This window comes from Lithobates pipiens, unplaced genomic scaffold (assembly GCF_037356315.1).
Source record: "Lithobates pipiens isolate NorthernLeopardFrog02 unplaced genomic scaffold, aLitPip1_a1.2 Scaffold_16, whole genome shotgun sequence".
In the NCBI taxonomy this organism is placed as follows: domain Eukaryota; kingdom Metazoa; phylum Chordata; class Amphibia; order Anura; family Ranidae; genus Lithobates; species Lithobates pipiens.
In genome coordinates, this window is record NW_027507748.1 from 53,267,413 (window position 1) to 53,289,362 (window position 21,950).

The 21,950-nt window shown below is 45.6% G+C and overlaps 1 protein-coding gene across 1 annotated transcript in view; it reads left to right on the forward strand.

The window, feature by feature from the left end:
- KCNJ6 (potassium inwardly rectifying channel subfamily J member 6) overlaps positions 1 to 21,950 on the forward strand; it is a 340,573-nt gene that overhangs the window by 251,594 nt on the left and 67,029 nt on the right. The window contains exon 2 of the mRNA XM_077479905.1: positions 1,703 to 2,623. Coding sequence (XP_077336031.1) covers positions 1,735 to 2,623 — 889 coding nt within the window. The 5' untranslated portion in view covers positions 1,703 to 1,734. The remainder of the gene's footprint in view (positions 1 to 1,702; positions 2,624 to 21,950) is intronic.

Here is a 21,950-nt window from a genome sequence, read left to right on the forward strand (position 1 = left end):
CGGACATTCCGACAACAAAATCCGTCAGATTTTTTCCAATGGATTTTGTCCTAAACTGGTGTTGCATACACACGGTCGGACAAAGTTGTCGGAAAATCTGATCGTTCGGAATGTGATGACGGGACTACGAGGCTAGTAGCCAATAGCTTTGGTCTGGTAATTTGATCTGAGCATACGTGGCACTTTGTCCGATCGGAATTCTCTACAAACGATTGGAAAAAGTCAGATCGGATTTTTTTGTCGGATACTGCTCTCAAATTTTTTCTGACGGAATTTCCGATGGAAAAAGTCCGATAGAGCCCACACATAATCTGATTTTCCGACAATATAATCTGATTGGACCTTTTCGGTTGGAATTTCCAACCGTGTGTACAAGGCATAAATCTCACGCGGCACACAGTTTGAGAATCACTGCCATGGCAGGAAAGTGAAATCAATTTTGAAGAGGCAATGTCCTGGCTAATAACAACATAGTAGTTCTTAGGACTTTGGCCGACCATATGTTCATCCTATTCTATATTCTATCATATACTGTATGTAATATAATAATTGGTTACTTACTGGACACTCCATCCTCAGGGAATGTTCAGCCCTGTGTATGTTCAGCACCCAGGCCACACAGCATTATTGGTTGTTATGGTGCAGTCACCTGCACCATATCAACTTATAATGCTGTGGGCCTGGCCGTCAGTGTAGTAGATACCAATGACATGGGGGGGGGCAGAAAAATAGCCAACTCAGGCAACAACTTTCCCCATGCATGGCCCTGTCCTCAATCATTTACTTAATTAGCTTGGCCAAAAAAAAGTCATGATTTTATATGAAACTATTTGTTTTATAAGAGATTACACGGGCACGGGTAGATTTTGGAAATTAATAGCTTAATGTAGAATTCCAGATAGGTGTTGTTATTCATGAAGTGTAGCAATTTAGAGCAGCCTGCATTCAACCTTTTTACCCCAGAGGAACCTTTTAAAATAATTTTCCGGTCTTGGGGAACCCCTGCTAAAACCAATGATTGGGGGTCAGTGGGAACAATGCCCCAAACATCAGTGAGGAGAATTCCTTTTTTTTACAGTGGTGGTAAGAATGACCCCCTTACAAACAGCTAAAAAGATCATTGGTGTCATGCCATTGGTTCGGAACTATGTAGGCGCCATTAAATGAGAGTTCAATCAGCTACAGCTCAAGGAACCTCTAGCAACCTCTGGAGGAACTCTAGGGTTTCCGCAACACCCTGGTTGAGCATGGATGATCTAGAGGTTTTATTGCTGTCTGTGTCCCATTGGGGAGATTCCCACTAATTTTCTGTCCTGAAGACAGAACAGGATTTAAAAGCAAATTTTCCCCTTTTGAGAAGAAATGCCCCTTTTTGACAACTGTCTCTTGAAAGCATTTCCCCTGTAGAATATTTCCCCTCTCCTGTTCCAGTGATGGACATATTTAATGATTTCTGCTTATTTTCAGCCACTGGGACAAAATAAAACTAACAATCTAACAGAGCTTCTGACCCTTCCCTACCATTCTAAATATTAGCACTTATCACCAGATTTGGAGGTGGGGAGAAATCTCCCAATGGGGACATATTTTTAGTGGCAGTTTATTACTCACAATGCTTTAGCAAATGAAATTTTGTTAATTTAGCATATACATGTACTTTAACATTTTTAACTGTTTTATCTCTTCCTCTCTAATGTACCAGCTTCCCAGCCTCAACAACTCCCCTGAGCCCTGATGGAGCAAGACGTGGAGAGCCCAATCTCCACACGGCAACCAAAGCTCCCAAAACAAGCCAGAGAAGACATCATCAAACAGAAATGCACAAAAAAGAAGATCCAGAGGTATGTTCGAAAAGATGGCAAGTGCAATGTTCATCACGGGAATGTCAGAGAGACTTACCGCTACCTGACTGACATCTTCACCACCTTGGTAGACCTGAAATGGAGGTTTAACCTGCTGATATTTGTCATGGTTTACACAGTGACTTGGTTGTTCTTTGGAATGATATGGTGGCTTATAGCATATATTCGAGGAGATCTGGACCATTTACAGGACAAAAGTTGGAACCCCTGTGTGGATAATCTCAATGGGTTTGTTTCAGCTTTTTTATTTTCCATAGAGACAGAGACAACCATTGGCTATGGGTATCGGGTCATCACAGACAAGTGTCCCGAAGGCATTATTCTACTGTTAGTTCAATCCGTTTTAGGTTCCATAGTGAATGCTTTTATGGTGGGCTGCATGTTTGTTAAAATTTCCCAACCCAAGAAGAGGGCTGAGACCTTGGTCTTTTCAACCAATGCCGTCATCTCCATGAGGGATGGAAAACTGTGTCTAATGTTCCGGGTCGGAGATCTCAGGAACTCACATATCGTAGAGGCGTCCATACGGGCTAAGCTGATCAAATCCAAACAGACAAAGGAGGGCGAGTTTATACCGTTGAACCAAACGGACATCAATGTCGGGTACGATACCGGGGACGATCGCCTGTTCTTGGTTTCCCCACTAATTATAAGCCATGAAATCAACCAACACAGCCCGTTCTGGGATGTATCAAAAGCTCAGTTACCAAAAGAAGACCTGGAGATTGTGGTCATTTTAGAAGGAATGGTGGAAGCAACAGGTAATCTACAGAATTACTTATTCACTTGCTGTTATTTTTAGAAGTGGTATTAATCTGCTGGACAGGAATGATGAAAAATACAAATCTTTTATAAGGAAAATGTCTCTCTTATATGTAATTCATCTGTGTATTTAGCAGTTCAGCTTTGTAGATCTGGGAATTTATGACAAAATACTACCTTATTGTAAACCATTTGTATGGTACTGCCATGTAGAATTAAGCTGGCAATACTCTGTCAGAACACAATGTCATGGTGGGAGTTATTCCTCCATCCACCTCATTTGTGTGGATGGAGGAATTGTTTTTTTTTTGTTTAGCGTGGCGGCTAAACAAAAAAACACTGGCCGTGTCTGGCCAGTCTTACAACCTGTTTCCAGCATCTTTTAGGGCAGGGGTAGTGAACCTCGGCTCTCCAGCTGTTTTGAAACTACAAGTCCCATGAGACATTGCAAGACCCTAACAATCACAGGCATGACTCCTAGAGGCAGAGGCGTCATGGGATTTGTAATTTTAGGGATTGCAGTAGCCAAGTTTTCAAAGAACATTTTCCAAATACTGTACCATAAATGCACTACAAAGCCATATGATGGTGTCTTAATCTTCTAAACAGACCCTACATAATATAGAAAAAGCCATTTTTAAATACGGCTGTGAAGGAAGTAGCATTATCTTTCACAATATAGAACAAAATTGGGCTAACTTTACTGTTGTCTTATTTTTTAATTCAAAAAAGTGCATTTTTTTTAAAAAAAGTGTGCTTGTAAGACCGCAGCACAAATACGGTGTGACAGAAAGTATTGCAACGACCGCCATTTTATTCTCAGGGGTGTTAGAAAAAAAAAATGTATGTTTGGGGGTTCTATGTAATTTTCTAGCAAAAAAAATCTTTTTAACATTTAAACAACTATACTCAGAAAGAGGCTTGGTCCAAGTTTTGCCTAAACAGCTTAATAAGCAAAAAAAATATATGTGAAATCAATCATTTCGGGGCAATCCGTTTTGCCAGAATTACTCCCCTCATCTCTTTACTTAGTGATGGAGCTGCTGTGGGGAAGGTATACCGAGGCTCTTTTCCCAGCCATGCAGAATTGAGTGCAGTCCTATTTTCTAAACACCACTTTTCCTATATATCCCGCAATTCATCTTGCTATCAGCATATGCAAAGAAGCACATTTGGCTCCGCTTTTTACTCCCATATTTCTTTAAAACATCCTAAGCTTCAGCCACAGTAGGAGATCAAATAGAGCCAGATTCAAAAGCAACTGGTAAAAACATGCTTCTCTATTAATATTTAATTCCCTTTGATTAATCTAGGCTAAACCCTCAAGCATTTTTGTGTATTTACTGTGGATGTTAAAATAACATATTTTCAGCCGGTATGCTTTTTCCTGATAATTTATGTATACTCAAGAGGTAGGCACATGCATTATCCATTTATCAAAGTGTCTGGGCCGAAGGAACCGCCTCCGACAGTCTGGGCTGTGTCACAGCGACCGAATGGATGGGAACTGACATAAATCTTCAGCATTGAAGGAGGACGAACGTTGAAATCAGGCAAGAGAAACTGTCTGAGATCGGTCTTCCCTTAGTAATGTGAATAAATAAGGTGCCTTCAGCCTTATCTATCAAACTGTCTGAAAATCAAGATAATGTGTGCTGGTTTTGTACAGTATATATCTGCTTTTTTTAATATAGTCAGAACTAAAGCTAGTCCATTTTTTAACGAACATTCGCACAAACATTTGTAGGTTTGCACCAGTCTTTTTTTTTTTTATCAGGGAGTACCGATACTTTCAGTCAAGGACTCGCTGATACCTAGTACCGATACTTTGTGGTGCGTTCTGGGTCAATTAAAAAAAATACTTGGCTCAATTCCCACTGCAAAGAATTGCATGTGATTTGAACAGGAACGTGGTGCGCTTTCTATCCAAATCTCATGCGGTTTGCCCCACTACTCCTGTGTGTGTGTATAGAAAGGGGAAAGCGCCATCTAGTGGACAGTTTATTAAAAATGTTAAAACTTAGGCCGCGTACACACGTGGTGGACTGTCTGGCCAACTAAGTCCGTCAGACAATCCGACAGACAGTCCGTCATACTTTCGAATGAACGGACTTGCCCACACACGGCACTTTTTGAGCGGACTAATACGGCGGACTAAGTCCGCCATACTATCCGCCCTACTTTTGAAATGAACGGACTCGCCCACACATGCGGAGGAAAGTTCGCTCATTTCGAGCGCGTCTCCAGGTAGGCGGGGCCCGCGAAGGAGACGTCGCTGGCCCCGCCGCCTGGAATGGACTTAAAGGGGAACCCCAACGCCGAAAAAAATCAGCGTGGGGGTCCCCCCCCCAAGTCCACAACAGACCCTTGTCCGAGCACGCTACCCGGCCGGCCAGGAAAGGGGGGCGAGCGAGCGCCCCCCCTCCTGAGCCGTACCAGGCCGCGTGCCCTCAACATGGGGGGGGGTGCCTTGGGGAAGGGGGGCCGCGCGGCCCCCCCACCCCAAAGCACCTTGTCCCCATGTTGATGAGGACAAGGGCCTCTTCCCGACAACCCTGGCCGTTGGTTGTCGGGGTCTGCGGGCGGGGGGCTTATCGGAATCCGGGAGCCCCCTTTAATAAGGGGGCCCCCGGATACCGGCCCCCCACCCTATGTGAATGAGTATGGGGTACAATGTACCCCTACCCATTCACCTGTGAAAAAAAGTACAAAAAAAACACAACACAGGGTTAAAATATTTTATTGCACAGCTCCGGGGGTCTTCCGTCTTCGGGGGTCTTCTCGCCGGACTCCTCCGCTATCTTCTTGTAGCTCTTTTGCTAGCGGAGGAGTCCGGCTTTCTTCCGCGCCGCCGGCCTCTTCTCCCGACTTCGGGGGTCTTGTCCCCCTCTTCGGTTCTTCTGCCGGGCCACCGCGCCTTCTTATAGCTCTTTTACAGGCGGTGGCCCGGTCTTCTGTCGCCGCCGTCGCCTTCCGTTCTTCTTCTTCTTCTTCTTCTCCAGGAGATGTTGCCTCGACGATCTCTCCGGCCGGAATGACAGAGCCGCGCTGCGCGGCCACTTATATAGGGACAATGGGGCGGTGTCACATGGCTTTATGTCACATGGGTTGGTCACATGGTGACCCCGCCCCCTTACGATGTCATAGTCCCCATGTGACATCAACCCATGTGACCAACCCATGTGACATAAAGCCATGTGACACCGCCCCATTGTCATATAAGTGGCCGCGCAGCGCGGCTCTGGCATTCCGGCCGGAGAGATCATCGAGACAACATCTCCTGGAGAAGAAGAAGAAGAAGAAGAAGAACGGAAGGCGACGGCGGCGACGGCGGCGACAGAAGACCGGGCCACCGCCTGTAAAAGAGCTATAAGAAGGCGCGTTGGCCCGGCAGAAGAACCGAAGAGGGGGACAAGACCCCCGAAGTCGGAAGAAGAGGCCGGCGGCGAGGAAGAAAGCCGGACTCCTCCGCTAGCAAAAGAGCTACAAGAAGATAGCGGAGGAGTCCGGCGAGAAGACCCCCGAAGACGGAAGACCCCCGGAGCTGTGCAATAAAATATTTTAACCCTGTGTTGTGTTTTTTTTTGTACTTTTTTTCACAGGTGAATGGGTAGGGGTACATTGTACCCCATACTCATTCACATAGGGTGGGGGGCCGGTATCCGGGGGCCCCCTTATTAAAGGGGGCTCCCGGATTCCGATAAGCCCCCCGCCCGCAGACCCCGACAACCAACGGCCAGGGTTGTCGGGAAGAGGCCCTTGTCCTCATCAACATGGGGACAAGGTGCTTTGGGGTGGGGGGCCGCGCGGCCCCCCTTCCCCAAGGCACCCCCCCATGTTGAGGGCACGCGGTCTGGTACGGCTCAGGGGGGGGGGGGGGCGCTCGCTCGCCCCCCCTTCCTGGCCGGCCGGGTAGCGTGCTCGGACAAGGGTCTGTTGTGGACTTGGGGGGGACCCCCACGCCGATTTTTTTCGGTGTTGGGGTTCCCCTTTAAGTCCATACCAGGCGGCGGGGCCAGCGACGTCTCCGTCGCGGGCCCCGCCTACCTGGATACCCGCTCGAAATGAGCGGACTTTTCTCCGGGCGGGAAAAGTCCGCTCATTTCAAAAGTAGGGCGGACTGGCACACACGGGCGGACTGTCCGCTAAAATGCGAGTCCGACGGACAGTCTTTCCAACATTCCGAAAGACTTAGTCCGCCAGACTGTCCGCTGAAAAAGTCCGCTGAAGCCCACACACGAGCGGACTGTCCGCTGAAATGTGTTTCGGCGGACTAAGTTGGGCAGACAGTCCGCCCGTGAGTACGCGGCCTTACAGTACATATCTGGCCAAATGCAAAATCTGCATCGGTGTCCCGGTCCCGCTGATGATAGCAAATCACGGCCGCTGGAGGTGCTCACATGGCTGGAGGAGAAGTTCCAGGACTCCATGGGTATAGGGCGGAAGTGATGTCAGCTTGGGGGCAGACATCTTCTACATCTCCTCCAGCTCTGTGAGCACCTAAAGCGGCCGTGATTTGCTATCATCAGCAGGACCAGGACACCTATGTAGATTTTGCATTTGGCCAGATATGTACTGTGAGTTCTAAGGCTTCATGCACATAGGACATTTAAAAAATGACGGCGCTTCTGCCAGGAAAAAGCAGCATTAAAAATGTGCTGTTAGCCGCATTTTTGAATAGCATTTATGGGCATTTATGAGCGTTTTTTGGCTTTTAAAAAAAAAACTCCCTATAATGTAAAAACGCCAAGCGTTGCTAACAGCTTGTTACAGCATTTAGCAGTGTTTAGGGGCATTTAGAGGTGTTTTTGGGCATTTTTCATTTTTTTATAATTCAACAGCCTCTGCTCCTGGACACACAGGCTGTCGTTTTTTTTCTACTGCCCCCAAAAGCTTATGCCTTCAAATGTCTCTGACAGTTTATGTGTGCATGGACACATAGGCTAACATGGAGGGGTGTTTAGAGGCAGTTAAAGAAAAAAACACCAGACGCCCCTAACAGCAGCTAGAAAAACATCCTGTGTGCATGAGCCCTAACATTTTTAATAAACTGCCCACTAGATGGTACTTTTCCCTTTCTATACACAAACACAGGAGCAGTGGCGGAAATGGCACGCGATTCGGACAGGAGTCGCACCACATTCCTGTTCAAATTACATGAGATTCTTTGCAGTGCGATTTGTTCCCATTCATTTTGTATTGATGCGAATCGCACTGCATCGGTTTCGGTATCGTGAGCATTTGCACGAGTACCGTTACTCACGAAAAAGTTTGGTATCGGTATCAGTGCATCCCTAAACATTTGTATGAAAATTTGTACTACTTGACAAATGTCATTCGAAAGTACTTCAAAACTTCATTAGCTTTTAATATTAAATTTTGGAATGAATGGACCTTACTGAACAAAAACCACATATACACCGTTAGACATTCGTTCATTAGAGAAACATTTTCCATCCTGCTTCTTCGATCTCTCTCATCACAGTGGTTGAAAAGAAACTAATAGAAAAATCAAACATTCCGATCCTTTATTTGTATTTCAATCCAGCAGACAGAGCCTCGGGTTCTTTTTACACATTCTATAAAGGCTAACATTACTTACTTTGCTGAAAAAAACATGTTTACAGAGCTCAGTAGCTTAACCTACAATATATGCACAGCTCTATAAGTTGTAGGAGTGGCTCCTTCTCTTCTCCTCCCTGCCGACTCTGTTCAGACAACTCTAAGCCCTTGTACACACGGTCGGAGATTCCGACAGAATGTGTCCGATCGGACCGTTTTGTTGGATATTCCGACTGTGTGTGGTCTCCATCGGACTGTTTCCGTCGGAGTATCCGACGGACCAAGTTTTCCAACTTGTTGGTAAAATGTTCAGACAAAATGCCCTGATCAGACATACTCCGATCATGTGTAGAGAATTCCGATTGGACAAAGTGCCACGCATTCTCAGATCAAATTCCCACACCAAAGCTATTGGCTACTAGCGTGAACGTAGTCCCGTCATAATGAAATAACGTCATCACGTCGGATTTTCCGACAACTTTGTCCGACCGTGTGTATGCAACAATTTCGGACAAAATCCGTTGGACAAAATCCGACAGACAAAATCCGACGGATTTGGTTGTCGGAATCTCCGACCGTGTGTACAAGGGCTAAAGCTGGCTAAATACTAATAGATTTTGGTACATATGTTTGTACCAAGCCGATCACATGACAAATGTCCTTCAAACATACATACAAAAAAGTTCCTGGCTTCACACTGAGGCAGTTTTCAGGCATTTTAGCGCTACAAATAGTCTCTAAATAATGCCTGAAAACCGCCTCACAATGATTTCAGTGTGGTATTTCACACTGGAGCGGTGCGCTTGTGGGACATTCTGAAAAGTCCTGCAAGCAGCATCTTTGGGGCGGTTTGGGAGCAGTGTATACACTGCTCCCAAAATGCCCTGCCCATTGAAATGAATGGGCAGCACTTCCAAGGCACCTGAAAAACGCTTCAGAAGTGCCGCAACACGGGTGCTTTTAACCCCTTCTTCAGCCGCTAACGGGGGTTAAAAGCTCCCCACTAATGTCCGAAAAGCGCAGCTAAAGTGCCGCTAAAGTGAGCAGCGATTTAGCTATGAATCCTCAGCATCCCCAGTGTGAAGGTAGTCTTAGTCTGGTTGAAAAAATACACATCTAGTCCATCTAGTTCAACCAATGGCGGCTGTTGCTCAATATTTTGGGGGGGGCGGGAAAACAACACCACCCCCCCAGGACACAGATGCCAAGGCGGGCAATCACAACCCCAGAGGGAGATGGGAAGGCAGCGATCGGAGGCCTCCTTATCTTAGGAGGATGGTAGGGAGGATGGTACTGGTCCTTGCTCTGGAGCCGTTCTCCTCCCGGTCGAACAGGAAGTGTCCTAAGACTTCCCGGCCAATCGGGTCTATTATTGCAGTCACTCACACCAATGCTGGGGGTTATTATTGCTGTAACTGACACTAATGATGGGGGTTATTATTGCAGTCAGTGACAACCCTGCTGGGGGTTATTATTGCAGTCAGTGACACCAATGTTGGGGGTTATTATTGCAGTCACTCACACCAATGCTGGGGGTTATTATTGCAGTCAGTGACACCAGTACTGGGTGTTATTATTGCAGTTACTGACACCATTGCTGGAGGTTATTATTGCAGTCAGTGACACCAATGTTGGGGGTTTATTATTGCAGCCAGTGACACCAATTCTGGGGGTTATTATTGCAGTCACTGACACCAATGCTGGGGGTTATTATCGTGATCACAGACACCAATGCTGGGGGTTATTATTGCAGTCAGTGACATCAATGCCGGTGGTTATTATTGCAGTCAGTGGCACCAATGCTGGGGGTTATCATTGCAGTCAGTGACACCAATGCTGGGGGTTATTATTGCAGTCACTGACACCAACGCTGGGGGTTGATATTGCAGTCACTAACACCAATGCTGGGGGTCATTATTGCAGTCACTGACACCAATGCTGGGGGTTACTATTACGGTCACTGACACCAATGCTGGGGGTTTTGGTACTTCAATGTATTCAATGTGGACTGCGTTATACTACAAAAAATGCAGTAGGACCAAAATTATTTGGCCATCAAGGTGCAAAAATGTGCCGCTATTGTGCAGCCCCCAGGAAGCATCAGGGACCACATTCAAGGTCCTCTATAATTTTCAAGTTGACCACCACTGCTCTACCGCCACCGGTACTGACTGCAATCCTATTACTTCCCCAGGAAACATTACATTGCTTGGTATAGTCACAGTCTGTTTCAATCAAATTTGAAACCATCCAAATCATTCATGCGTTGTTTCATACGGTCTTGTTCAGTTTTTATAATTGAATGGATCTTCTGCGACCCCTCACAAATAGAGGTTTCTCCAAGCTAAACTTGGATTGTACACTCCGGTGGGATTTTTATTTTATTCTTTATAACCAGCATTAGTCATCACTTATGAGCTCATTAGGGAAAATACATTTCCTTCTATACTTAAAGTATAACTAAAGGCAAAAACGTTTTTTTTGTTTTGTATAGAGAGGAGAGGGATTAGAACCCCTGTCAGTTTTTATTGCTGTCTGTGCGCCGTTAGGGATAGTTCCCCTCCCTATTTGTTCTGTTTATCATCATCATTGAAAGTGAAACTAAAAGAAAATCTCAAATTTTGGGTTGTCCCCAGAAAAGTAATAGAGGGGAAATCTAATGGGGGCCCCAAGGAATTCCCTTTATTTGCAGGAATTTCCTCTCACTTCTTGCTTGGCTATGGGATGAGAAGTGAAGGGAAATCTCTGCAATCGGACAGAGATGGCAAAAAAAAAAATCTGACAGGGGTTACGACCCTCCCTTAGTGCCCGTTCACACAGGGGCGACGCGACTTGCAGCGCGACTCACAGACGCGACCTGCACACGACTTCAGCGGCGACTTGCAAAATGACTTCTGTATAGAAGTCAATGCAAGTCGCCTGAAGTCGCCCCAAAAATAGTACAGGAACCTTTTTCTAAGTCGGAGCGACTTGAGTCGCTCCTATTAGAACGGTTCCATAGTACAGAATGGAGTGCGACTTGTCAGGCGGCTAAGTCGCCTGACAAGTCGCGGTAGTGTGAACGGGCACTTACGCTATCCAAAAGGAAAAATAAAGTTTTACCTATAGTTATGCTTTAACTATTTTTAATCCTTATGCTGTTAGCCTTAGTAAATAGAGATGAAGGAATATTATATTTTCTTTTCTTTTTTTTACATCTATTTAGTTTTCTGGCCTAGGCAAAATAGTATCATACATGCCAGGACTTTTCATTGACATGTTTTTTTCATCTGGAAGAGGAGAGGGGGGGGGGCACAGCTCGGCACACCCTCTTTCCTGCATGCCTGAGATAAGGGCAGGTGGATCCCAGGAAGTAAAAGTTACATTAAAGGGGTTGTAAAGGTTCATTTTTTGTTTTGTTCTTTTTAAAATAACAAACATGTCATACAAAGGGTCTTGCACAGATGGGCCCCTAATCCCCCTCTTCTGGGGTCCCCCAAGGAGGGAGTGGAGACGAGGGGGTGCTGCAGCTGCCGGAGAGAGGTGCGAGGGCCACATGAAATGGTCTGGCAGACCGGATTTTGGCCCACAGGCCTTGTGTTTGACACATGTGCCCTCTAGAGAATAAAATAGTGGTAGTTCCAGTTTCTTATGTCCCAGGATATTACTGCAAAATTGTAGTAAAAAAGCACATTAAATGTTAGTTTAAGGGGGCACACAAATGCAATAAATTACCCAATTTTGTGGTAAAATATAAAAAAGGAGATTGCGCCGAGTAAATAGATACCCAATGTGTCAAACCTTAACTTTGCCTGCGCCCATGAAATGGCGACAAACTTCAGTACCCTGTGTTTTCTATAGGCGAGCTTTAAAAAAACCCTATAGGTCATCAGTTTAGTGTTACGAAGAAGGTCTGGTGCTGGAATTATTGCTCAAATTCCTTGTGTGCCGTGATATGTTACATTTGTATCACAATTAACGTTTTCAGAGGTAGGTGCTCTGCCAGCATGCGTTTACATTTGTACGTGTGTGGATATTAGGGTTGCCACCTGTCTGGGATTCACCCAGACAGTTTGGGTTTGGAATCATGTCTCCAGGTTTCAGACTGCCTGAAACTCGGACACATTATTCAGACTGGACTATGGCCTCCCAGCAGGGTTGCCGGCTGCAGTTGTCTAAGCTGAGAGCATCTGTTACACTTTCTTTCACACTGCCAAATCCAATACTAACAATCCTCCTCAAACACACACACAGACAGGAGAGAAGAGAGGGCTCGATATGCACCTCGCCCCCCACCCCTCTGTGTCTGCCCACACTCCAATCCCCAGTGCTGTGCCTCAGAAAAGGAAAGTGGGGGGCCGGAAATTTGAAGTCCAGCAACCACAGATATATCTGGATGAGAGGTGCTGACTGTCAAAAGGGGAGTGAGCTCACCATCCATCCCTGTCTAGGATTAAAGTCCCCCCCTCTCTCTCCTGCCTCTAAATTAGTACACTAAGGTAAATAAGTGTTGTCAGAGCACCCCTTACATCAGAGTTCCCCTTTACACCAGAGGCCACAGTGTTCCCCTTTATATCAAAGTCATCTCCGTACATCAGAGTTCTCAGTGTTTCCCCTTAAATCAGCGTTCCCAGAGCATCCCTTGTGTTAGAGTCCCCAGAGTTCTCCCTTACATCAGAGTCTTCTGAGTCCTCCCATACAGTGAAAGGGAACTCTGTGAGTTCAGATGTAGAAGAGGAACTCTGTAGATTCAGATGTAAAAGGGGAACTCTGTGGACTCTGATGTAAAGGGGGACTTTCGTTATTAACTTCATATGATTAGAAATGTTATTTAATAGCAAAATAAATGTATAGTTTATACTATAAAAAAATTGCTGTGCTCCGCTAAAGTGTTCGGGTTTGACTTGAAGAAAAGGTGACAACCCTAGTGGATATGTAGGGGTGGGATGTGGGGGGGGGCTCAATTTGTTTGGGGGGGGGGGTATGTGCTTGGGTGTAACTTAAATTTTTTACAATTAAAAAAATAATTTTTTTCTTCTATCACATAGGGGACAAAAAGTCCCCTATGTGATTATTTTTTTGGTAACAGGTTCTCTTTAAATCCAAAGTCTAAAAGACCCTGCATGTGTGCCCTGTTCTCTACTGAATGTAATGCAATGCACATCACACCATCGCCTTAATGGCCAAGGAAACTGTCAATGGAGACCCAGGAGTGACATCACTTGTCACTTCCGGGTCAAGAACCAGAAGAGTAGGAGAGCGGACGTGCCGGTCCCGCAGATGGGCAAGCGGAGCCTGGGATACATAGCAACAGAGGGAGGGGCACAAGCGGGGAGCGGTGTGCAGCACATGGGCGCCAGGGCGCAATTTCTTGTCGCCATTGTGACTTGGTATCTGGGGATTGTCAAGCTCAGCATTAACCTCAGGCCAGACTTCTAAAGCCTCTCAATGCTCCAACCTTCCTAGGATTAGCAGATTGTTGCCTTCATGACAGCTGAGGCCACTCCATCCACTTCCCGCCATAGAAGGTCCAGTACTGCTTGGACCTTGAAGAAGGAGACATACCCCTAAAGCTTGTCCTGAAAAATTGTAGGTTAGTGCAAATAAAAGAAGTATCATGGACAGGACTCAAACAAAGGCCCATCTATGCCTCCAGAAATGTATCATTCGAAGTTCAGTTATCCTTTTCTGGTCATTCAATCTGCCACCATCCAACCAAAACTGTAACATCGTTTTTTGAGCGGATCCTTCCAGATGCCACTTATGATACCGTCTCCTACAACGCAATAGGGAACATGCTGTGAAATACTAGTTCTAGCCTAGCCTGCCAGGATTGCGGGGACTGTTAGTTTCACGACTGTCAGCTTTGGCTGTGCCGGTCCCTGCTCTAGAAATAGCATATTTATATACCAGATCTGCAGATTTGTGACTGCGAGATTCAGTTCTGGGTTAAAAAATCTGAAAGCATAATTTGGACTTCTTCCAAAGCTAAGCGGTTTAAATTGTCATCTTATGTCTTGAAGAGACAGCTTGCAGCAAGGCAAGTTTTGTCTTTGTCGCCCACCACCTAGTGGCTTTGACTGCTATTGCAGGCAATTACGATCATTTAGCAGTCAAACTCTTTTAATGTAATATATTAATAAATAATAATAATAACAACAATAATAATTTACATGTTTAATAAATCGTAACAGTATATTTTAATAAAATATATTATTAATAATAATTCAACCAGGAAACTGCTGAGGGGTCATAAATACTATGAAATATGGATGCACCAATACTGTCTTTTGTTTTGTTAGCGATAAACCAATACTTTCAGTCAAGTACTTGCCGATACCGAGTACCGATAATTTGCGGTATGATTTGTGTCTATACAAAATGAATGGGCGCAAATCGCACTGCAAAGAATAGCTGTGATTTGAACAGGAATGCAGTGCGATTCTTGTCTGAATCACATGTGTCTTCCCCCCAGCTCCTGTGTGTGAACCCAGTAAAGAAAGCAAAGTGCCATGTGGTGCAGCAATAGACAGTTTATTATAATATACTAACAACTCACAAAGTAAATATCTAGCCAAATCCATATCTGCAGTGTCCCCGTCCCGTGGATGATAGAAAACCACAGCCACTGGAGGTGCTCACGGGGCTGGAGGAGATGTCCAGTGGTTCGCTCCCAAACTGACATCACTTCGGCCTTCTAGCCAAAGGAGTCCAGCCCTATGAATACCAATAGCAGCAGGAGCCAGTGGCTACTGTTTTTATTTTTTACACTTTTTTTTGGGTGTATGGGTCGGGGTACAATGTACCCCATACTCATTCACATAGGATTGTTAAAGGGGGCTTCCAGATTCCGATAAGCTCCTCGCCTGCAGACCCCAACATCCACCGGCCAGGGTTGTCGGAAAGAAGCCCTTGTCCTCATCAACATGGAGACAAGGTTCTTTAGGCTGCCCCAAAGCAATAACCCTCCCCATATTGAGGGCACGTGGCCTGGTAGGGTCCAGGAGGGGGTGAGGGGAGCGCTCTCTTGTTCCCCCCTTTCCTGACCTGCCGGGCTGCGTACGTGATAAGGGTCTGGTATTGATTTTGGGGGTGACCCCACGCCAAGATTTTATTTCTGTTCATTTTGGAGTGGGGTTTCTCTTCAAGATCCTCAGTGCACAAGCTGGACCGCAAGTTGGATCATCATGATCCGACTTATAGTGCGTCTTCTATTCAAACGAATGGGCTCTCATAGGGAACCATTGATTTTTGACATGTCAAAAAAAATGCTTGATGAGTCTTAACACAGCTGTATCCGGTATTAAGCCGCATTTAGCAGCGTCAGACATTTTTACAGCTGTAAGCTGGACCTCAGAACGCTCTAACCATGGGTATTTTTGCAGCTTAAAAACGCCTATGCCACTTACAGCTCCTAAAAGTCTGTGTGTGCATGGACACATAGAATAACATGGAGAGGCATTTTTAAGCTGCAAAAAAAAATGAAGTCTGATGCTGCTAAAAGCAGCTGTAAAAACGCCCCGTTTCCAAGGCCTAGAAAAACCCAGGCTTAAAGAGGTTGTAAACCCTCATGTTTTTTCACCTTAATGCATCCTGTGCATTAAAGGGGTTGTAAAGGTTTGTTTTTTATTTTCTAAATAGGTTCCTTTAAGCTAGTGTATTGTTGGTTCACTTACCTTTTCCTTCGATTTCCCTTCTAAATGTTTTTTTTCTTTGTTTTCTTTGTCTGAATTTCTCACTTCCTGTTCCTCCTCAGTAAGCTGTTCAGTAAGCTGTTCTGGCTGACTAAACACCGCTCAGATGATGATGTGAAGTTTACTGAGGAGAAACAGGAAGTGGGAAATTCAGACAAAGAAAAAAAACATTTATAAGGTAAATCGAAGGAAAAGGTAAGTGAACCAACAATGCACTAGCTTAAAGGAACCTATTTAGAAAATAAAAAACGAAGTTTTACAACCCCTTTAAGGTGAAAAAACTTCTGGCAGTCACCAGCCCCCCCCCCCCCCCACCTTACTTACCTGAGCCCCATAATTCCCACGCGCTATCCCTCTCTGCACGGGGCCCTTGATTGGATAGATTGATAGCAGTGCAGCCATTGGCTTGGTGGGGCCAAGTCCAGCATTCGTGTCTATGGACACCGAATGCTGGATTCGGGAGCGCACTCAGAAGGTAACCCCCGGGAGAGCACTTTTCCTAGGGGGTTATCTGAAGTGAGGAGGAGCTGAAGGACCCCAGAAGTTGAGGATCGGGGCCACTCTATGCAAAACGCGCTGCAGAGTGGAGGTAATTAAAACATGTTTGTTATTTTTTTTTTTAAAATGAGCTTTTACAATCACTTTAAGAAAACAAAACAAAAACAAGACAAAAGAAGCGCACAAACTGAAGTAATTGGCAACCAAAGTGTAAGGCTGCATTCACACCTGAGCGTTTTCAGAAAAATCTCATTGTGACTTCACAGTGTTGCCAGTTGCTTCAATGGACACAGGTACCGAGATGGTTGTGACTGAACAAATGTCCTGAGAAATTTCAGTCCAAAAAAATCTAATACCCAGGCAATCCCAAAACACATGTAAGACCAAAATCTCTTTTTGAGTATGTTTGGCACTATACCTCATTGCGTACGCTCTTCTTAAGCCAATTAATGTTTGTGTAGCTCTTGCAAGTTTCTTACCTGGAGATCCTGCCAATAACAGAATGTGGCTCAACCACCTATTTTTTACTGCCCCCAGCCACAAGTGTAAAGCAGGCCTTATGCCGCGTACACACGAGCGGACTGTATGGCGTACTTAGTCCGTCGAAACACATTTCAGCGGACAATCCGCTCGTGTGTGGGCTTCAGCGGACTTTTTCAGCGTGCAGTCCGGCGTACTAAGAATTTCGGATTTTTCTAAATTCTGTCCGTCGTACTTTGGTTTCAGCGGACAATCCGCTCGTCAGTATGCTAGTTTGACGGACTAAGAATGGCGCATGCCCAGAAAGGATTTACACGGCGGAAGGGTGCTTTGCTGTGTCTTGGACTTCATATTTCTAGTCCCGTCGTACGTGCTGTACACGTCATCGCGCAAGCTTTCGATGGACTGTTTGTGCATCCGTGTGTGGTCAAGTCCATTCAGTGGAAAGTACGACGGACTGTCCGTCGGATTGTATGACGAACTAAGTACGCCATACAGTCCGCTCGTGTGTACGTGGCATTACTTGTAGAGTCTTTAGGTAAGAGACTTCACAAACACATTCACATAATACCTTGAGTGTTCATTAATACATTGGAGGTGATAATACTGATCATTACTATAATTTTCCAAACAATCTGCACTTCATGTTCTTCTTACCATAAAGATGCAGACATTGAGCTCTAATCATGTGACCACACCTGCTTCTAAGCCCTTGTACACAAGGTCGGACATTCCGACAACAAAATCCGTCGGATTTTGTCCGAAACTGGTGTTGCATACACACGGTCGGACAAAGTTGTCAGAAAATCCGATCGTTCGTAATATGATGACGTTATTTTGTTACGACGGGACTACGTTCAGGCTAGTAGTCAATAGCTTTGGTCTCGTAATTTGATCTGAGAATGCGTGGCACTTTGTCCGATCGGAATTCTCTACAAACTTGTAGATCATGTTGTCGGTAAATTTTATAGCCCAGCTCTAAAACTTTGTCGGTCGGATATTCCTACGGAAACAGTCCGATGGAGCCCACATTCGGTCGGATATTCCGACAACACGGTCCGATCAGACATTTTCCGTCGGAATGTCCGACTGTGTATACAAGGGCTAAGAGAAGTTTTGCAGTTTTGCAATTTATTCATACTGCCCAAAAAAAAAAAGTCTACTATGTACCGTAGGCAGCGGGATTTACATGTGCTATATGGGCCAGGCAGACAATGCTGATCCTGAAAAACACCAGAACAAATGGCAATTGTTGGCTCTATTTGTGCAATAGAGGACAATGGCAATAAGGGAATAAGCATTATCAGGGGGAGCATTATGATTCATGTGAGAGGTAATAAAACCCTGGCAATGGTATGCTTACATCTTTCATTTAGTGGATGCATTTGAGATGGAAAAAAAATCTGATAACAGGTCCACTTTAAAGTGTATGTCCACTTTTTTGCTGAAATTGATGTTGACATGGATTTTTTTTTTTTTTTTTTACATTAGTGCAGCTTGGACTAAAGTAACTATGGAGAGTATTTTCCATACCTGTGGGATCCCCTGGAAGTTGGAAATCACTGAAGAAGACACCACAACTCCAGTGATCTCCACTAGCTTCTGGGTCCTGTGCCTGGCCTGGCCGGCCTGTTACATTCTGAACTCAGGAGGTTAGCCACTCGGCACAGACCCCATTCAGGGAATAATTTGCATTTTATGAATAAATGCAAAGTGTTCTCTGATTGGACGAGGTGCCAAGGCAGGGCAATGTTTTCAAAATGCAGAAGGCCAGCTGCTTGGCACAGGCCCCATAAGCAAGTGGAGATCAGTAGAGTGACAATGCCTACTTCGGTCATTTCCAGCTTCCAGGGTGATCAGCCAGGTATGGTATATGCAAGCTGGACCACTGTAACTATATATAAAACATCCATACCTGGAACTGCTCTTGGAATTGCAAAATCATTGCTTGCCTTTCATCCTGGATCATATGTTCACTTGGTAATGGTACAGCTTTAGTATACTTCCAACCCACGGGTTGTAAAGGGGTGTTGTGGCAGATGCAGGGGCAGACTGACCATTGGACCACTCAGGCACTGCCGAGGGCCATGTGCCACTAGGGGGCCCCATCAGGGTTGCCAGCCTCAGTAAAACCAGGGAAAGTATGTAAAAATCTGTGTGTTTTTTTACATCTGTCTCTGAAATTACCCTTACCAACATCCTTTTGGTCTAAAAATCCTTAGATTATAGCTACCCCACCTCTCCAGTACCTTCTCAGCCAATAGAAACATGTCTGTGTAACTGTGTGATTGTATACTGTGTGTGTGTGTTTGTGTATACTGTGTGGCCCCATAATGTCTGATTGCCCGGGGGCCCATGAGTTGTCAGTATGCCCCTGGGCAGATGGTTTACGTTGAAGACTTTACTGGTATAAAATTGAAGTAATTTCATTGGAATATGTGGGAGTGATTATGAAGAATGGAAAAAATAGCAAGGAAATGAATAGGCTGGGTGGTGTGACTATACCTGGGAAAGGGAGTAAGGGGGGAGTAGAGGATAGCCGCAAAAAAGACCTGCAAGAACAGAAGGGTAGTGATGGCCGAACGGTTCGCCCGGCGGTCGTTTCGCGGCGAATTTCCGACTTTCGCCGTCCGCGGGTTCGAACGCCTTTTTCCGTCGTTCGCCCCGGCGGACTTACGTGTTTAATGTATACAAGAACTTTAACCTTTCGTGACACGTTTATCATGTGTTACAGGACAACCAATTGAGACATGACAGCTCATGGACACTTGGACATTCCCCCTAACCTATAAATACACCCGATCCGGTGGCCATTTTACATTCTTTCTTCTGTCACTGTAGGGAAAGGATCCTGTGTGGAGTAGGGACAGAGAAAACGCTAGCTATTTGGTACACAAAAGTTCTTTTCAGGACTGGTATAGGTGTTAGGTCAGCAGCCTGAGTTTCTTTTGTCAGTTTAGATAAAGGGACAGAGCGCTGTATGCTGCTATTTTAGGGACAGCTCAGCCAGATTAGTCTTTCTTCATCATCATCATCATCATCATCATTAGCTGTTACTATCAGGTCCACAAAAGAGCTGTTCCAGCTAATCGTTCCAGCCTACTCTTTTTTGCCAATTTGTATAGGGACAGGCAGGAAGCAGTGTGTCAGGCAGTGAGGATAATTTTAAAGACTTGCTGTTACTATTAGTTCCACAAAGGTTCTTTTCAGGACTGGTATCAGTGGTACGGTAATAGGCTTGTACACGTATAATATTCTTTCTTCCAAATATAGAAAGAATATTATACTTGACTGCTGCCCTTCTGCTGCAGTCTGCTAATCATTCACAACTCACTTGTTCCACAAAGCTCTTTATCAGGACTGGTAACTTGGTCTGTCTAGGGTGCTACGGTACATAGGCTTGGGTGCGGTACAGTCTGCTGTTCTGTAAGGACCGCTATCGGTCCACAATACATAGGGTTGCCGTGCACTACTGCTGACCGCTGCCCTATACTGCAGCAGTCCTTCAGCGGTATAGGGACTGACGCACAGTCTGCTAAACACTAATACACAACCTGCTTGGTCCACAAAAGTTCTTATAAGGACTGGTAACTTGGTATAGGGTGCTACGGTACATAGGCCTGAGTGCGTTACAGTCTGCTGTTCTGTAAGGACCGCTATCGGTCCACAATACATAGGGTTGACGTGCACTACTGCTGACCGCTGCCCTATACTGCAGCAGTCCTTCAGCGGTATAGGGACTGACGCACAGTCTGCTAAACACTAACACACAACCTGCTTGGTCCACAAAAGTTCTTATAAGGACTGGTAACTTGGTATAGGGTGCTACGGTACATAGGCCTGAGTGCAGTACAGTCTGCTGTTCTGTAAGGACTGCTATCGGTCCACAATACATAGGGTTGCCGTGCACTACTGCTGACCGCTGCCCTATACTGCAGCAGTCCTTCAGCGGTATAGGGACTGACGCACAGTCTGCTAAACACTAATACACAACCTGCTTGGTCCACAAAAGTTCTTATAAGGACTGGTAACTTGGTATAGGGTGCTACGGTACATAGGCCTGAGTGCAGTACAGTCTGCTGTTCTGTAAGGACCGCTATCGGTCCACAATACATAGGGTTGCCGTGCACTACTGCTGACCGCTGCCCTATACTGCAGCAGTCCTTCATTGGTATAGGGACTGACGTACAGTCTGCTAATCACTAACACACAACCTGCTTGGTCCACAAAAGTTCTTATAAGGACTGGTAACTTGGTATAGGGTGCTACGGTACATAGGCCTGAGTGCGTTACAGTCTGCTGTTCTGTAAGGACCGCTATCGGTCCACAATACATAGGGTTGCCGTGCACTACTGCTGACCGCTGCCCTATACTGCAGCAGTCCTTCATTGGTATAGGGACTGACGTACAGTCTGCTAATCACTAACACACAACCTGCTTGGTCCACAAAAGTTCTTATAAGGACTGGTAACTTGGTATAGGGTGCTACGGTACATAGGCCTGAGTGCGTTACAGTCTGCTGTTCTGTAAGGACCGCTATCGGTCCACAATACATAGGGTTGCCGTGCACTACTGCTGACCGCTGCCCTATACTGCAGCAGTCCTTCATTGGTATAGGGACTGACGTACAGTCTGCTAATCACTAACACACAACCTGCTTGGTCCACAAAAGTTCTTATAAGGACTGGTAACTTGGTATAGGGTGCTACGGTACATAGGCCTGAGTGCGTTACAGTCTGCTGTTCTGTAAGGACCGCTATCGGTCCACAATACATAGGGTTGCCGTGCACTACTGCTGACCGCTGCCCTATACTGCAGCAGTCCTTCAGCGGTATAGGGACTGACGCACAGTCTGCTAAACACTAACACACAACCTGCTTGGTCCACAAAAGTTCTTATAAGGACTGGTAACTTGGTATAGGGTGCTACGGTACATAGGCCTGAGTGCAGTACAGTCTGCTGTTCTGTAAGGACCGCTATCGGTCCACAATACATAGGGTTGCCGTGCACTACTGCTGACCGCTGCCCTATACTGCAGCAGTCCTTCATTGGTATAGGGACTGACGTACAGTCTGCTAATCACTAACACACAACCTGCTTGGTCCACAAAAGT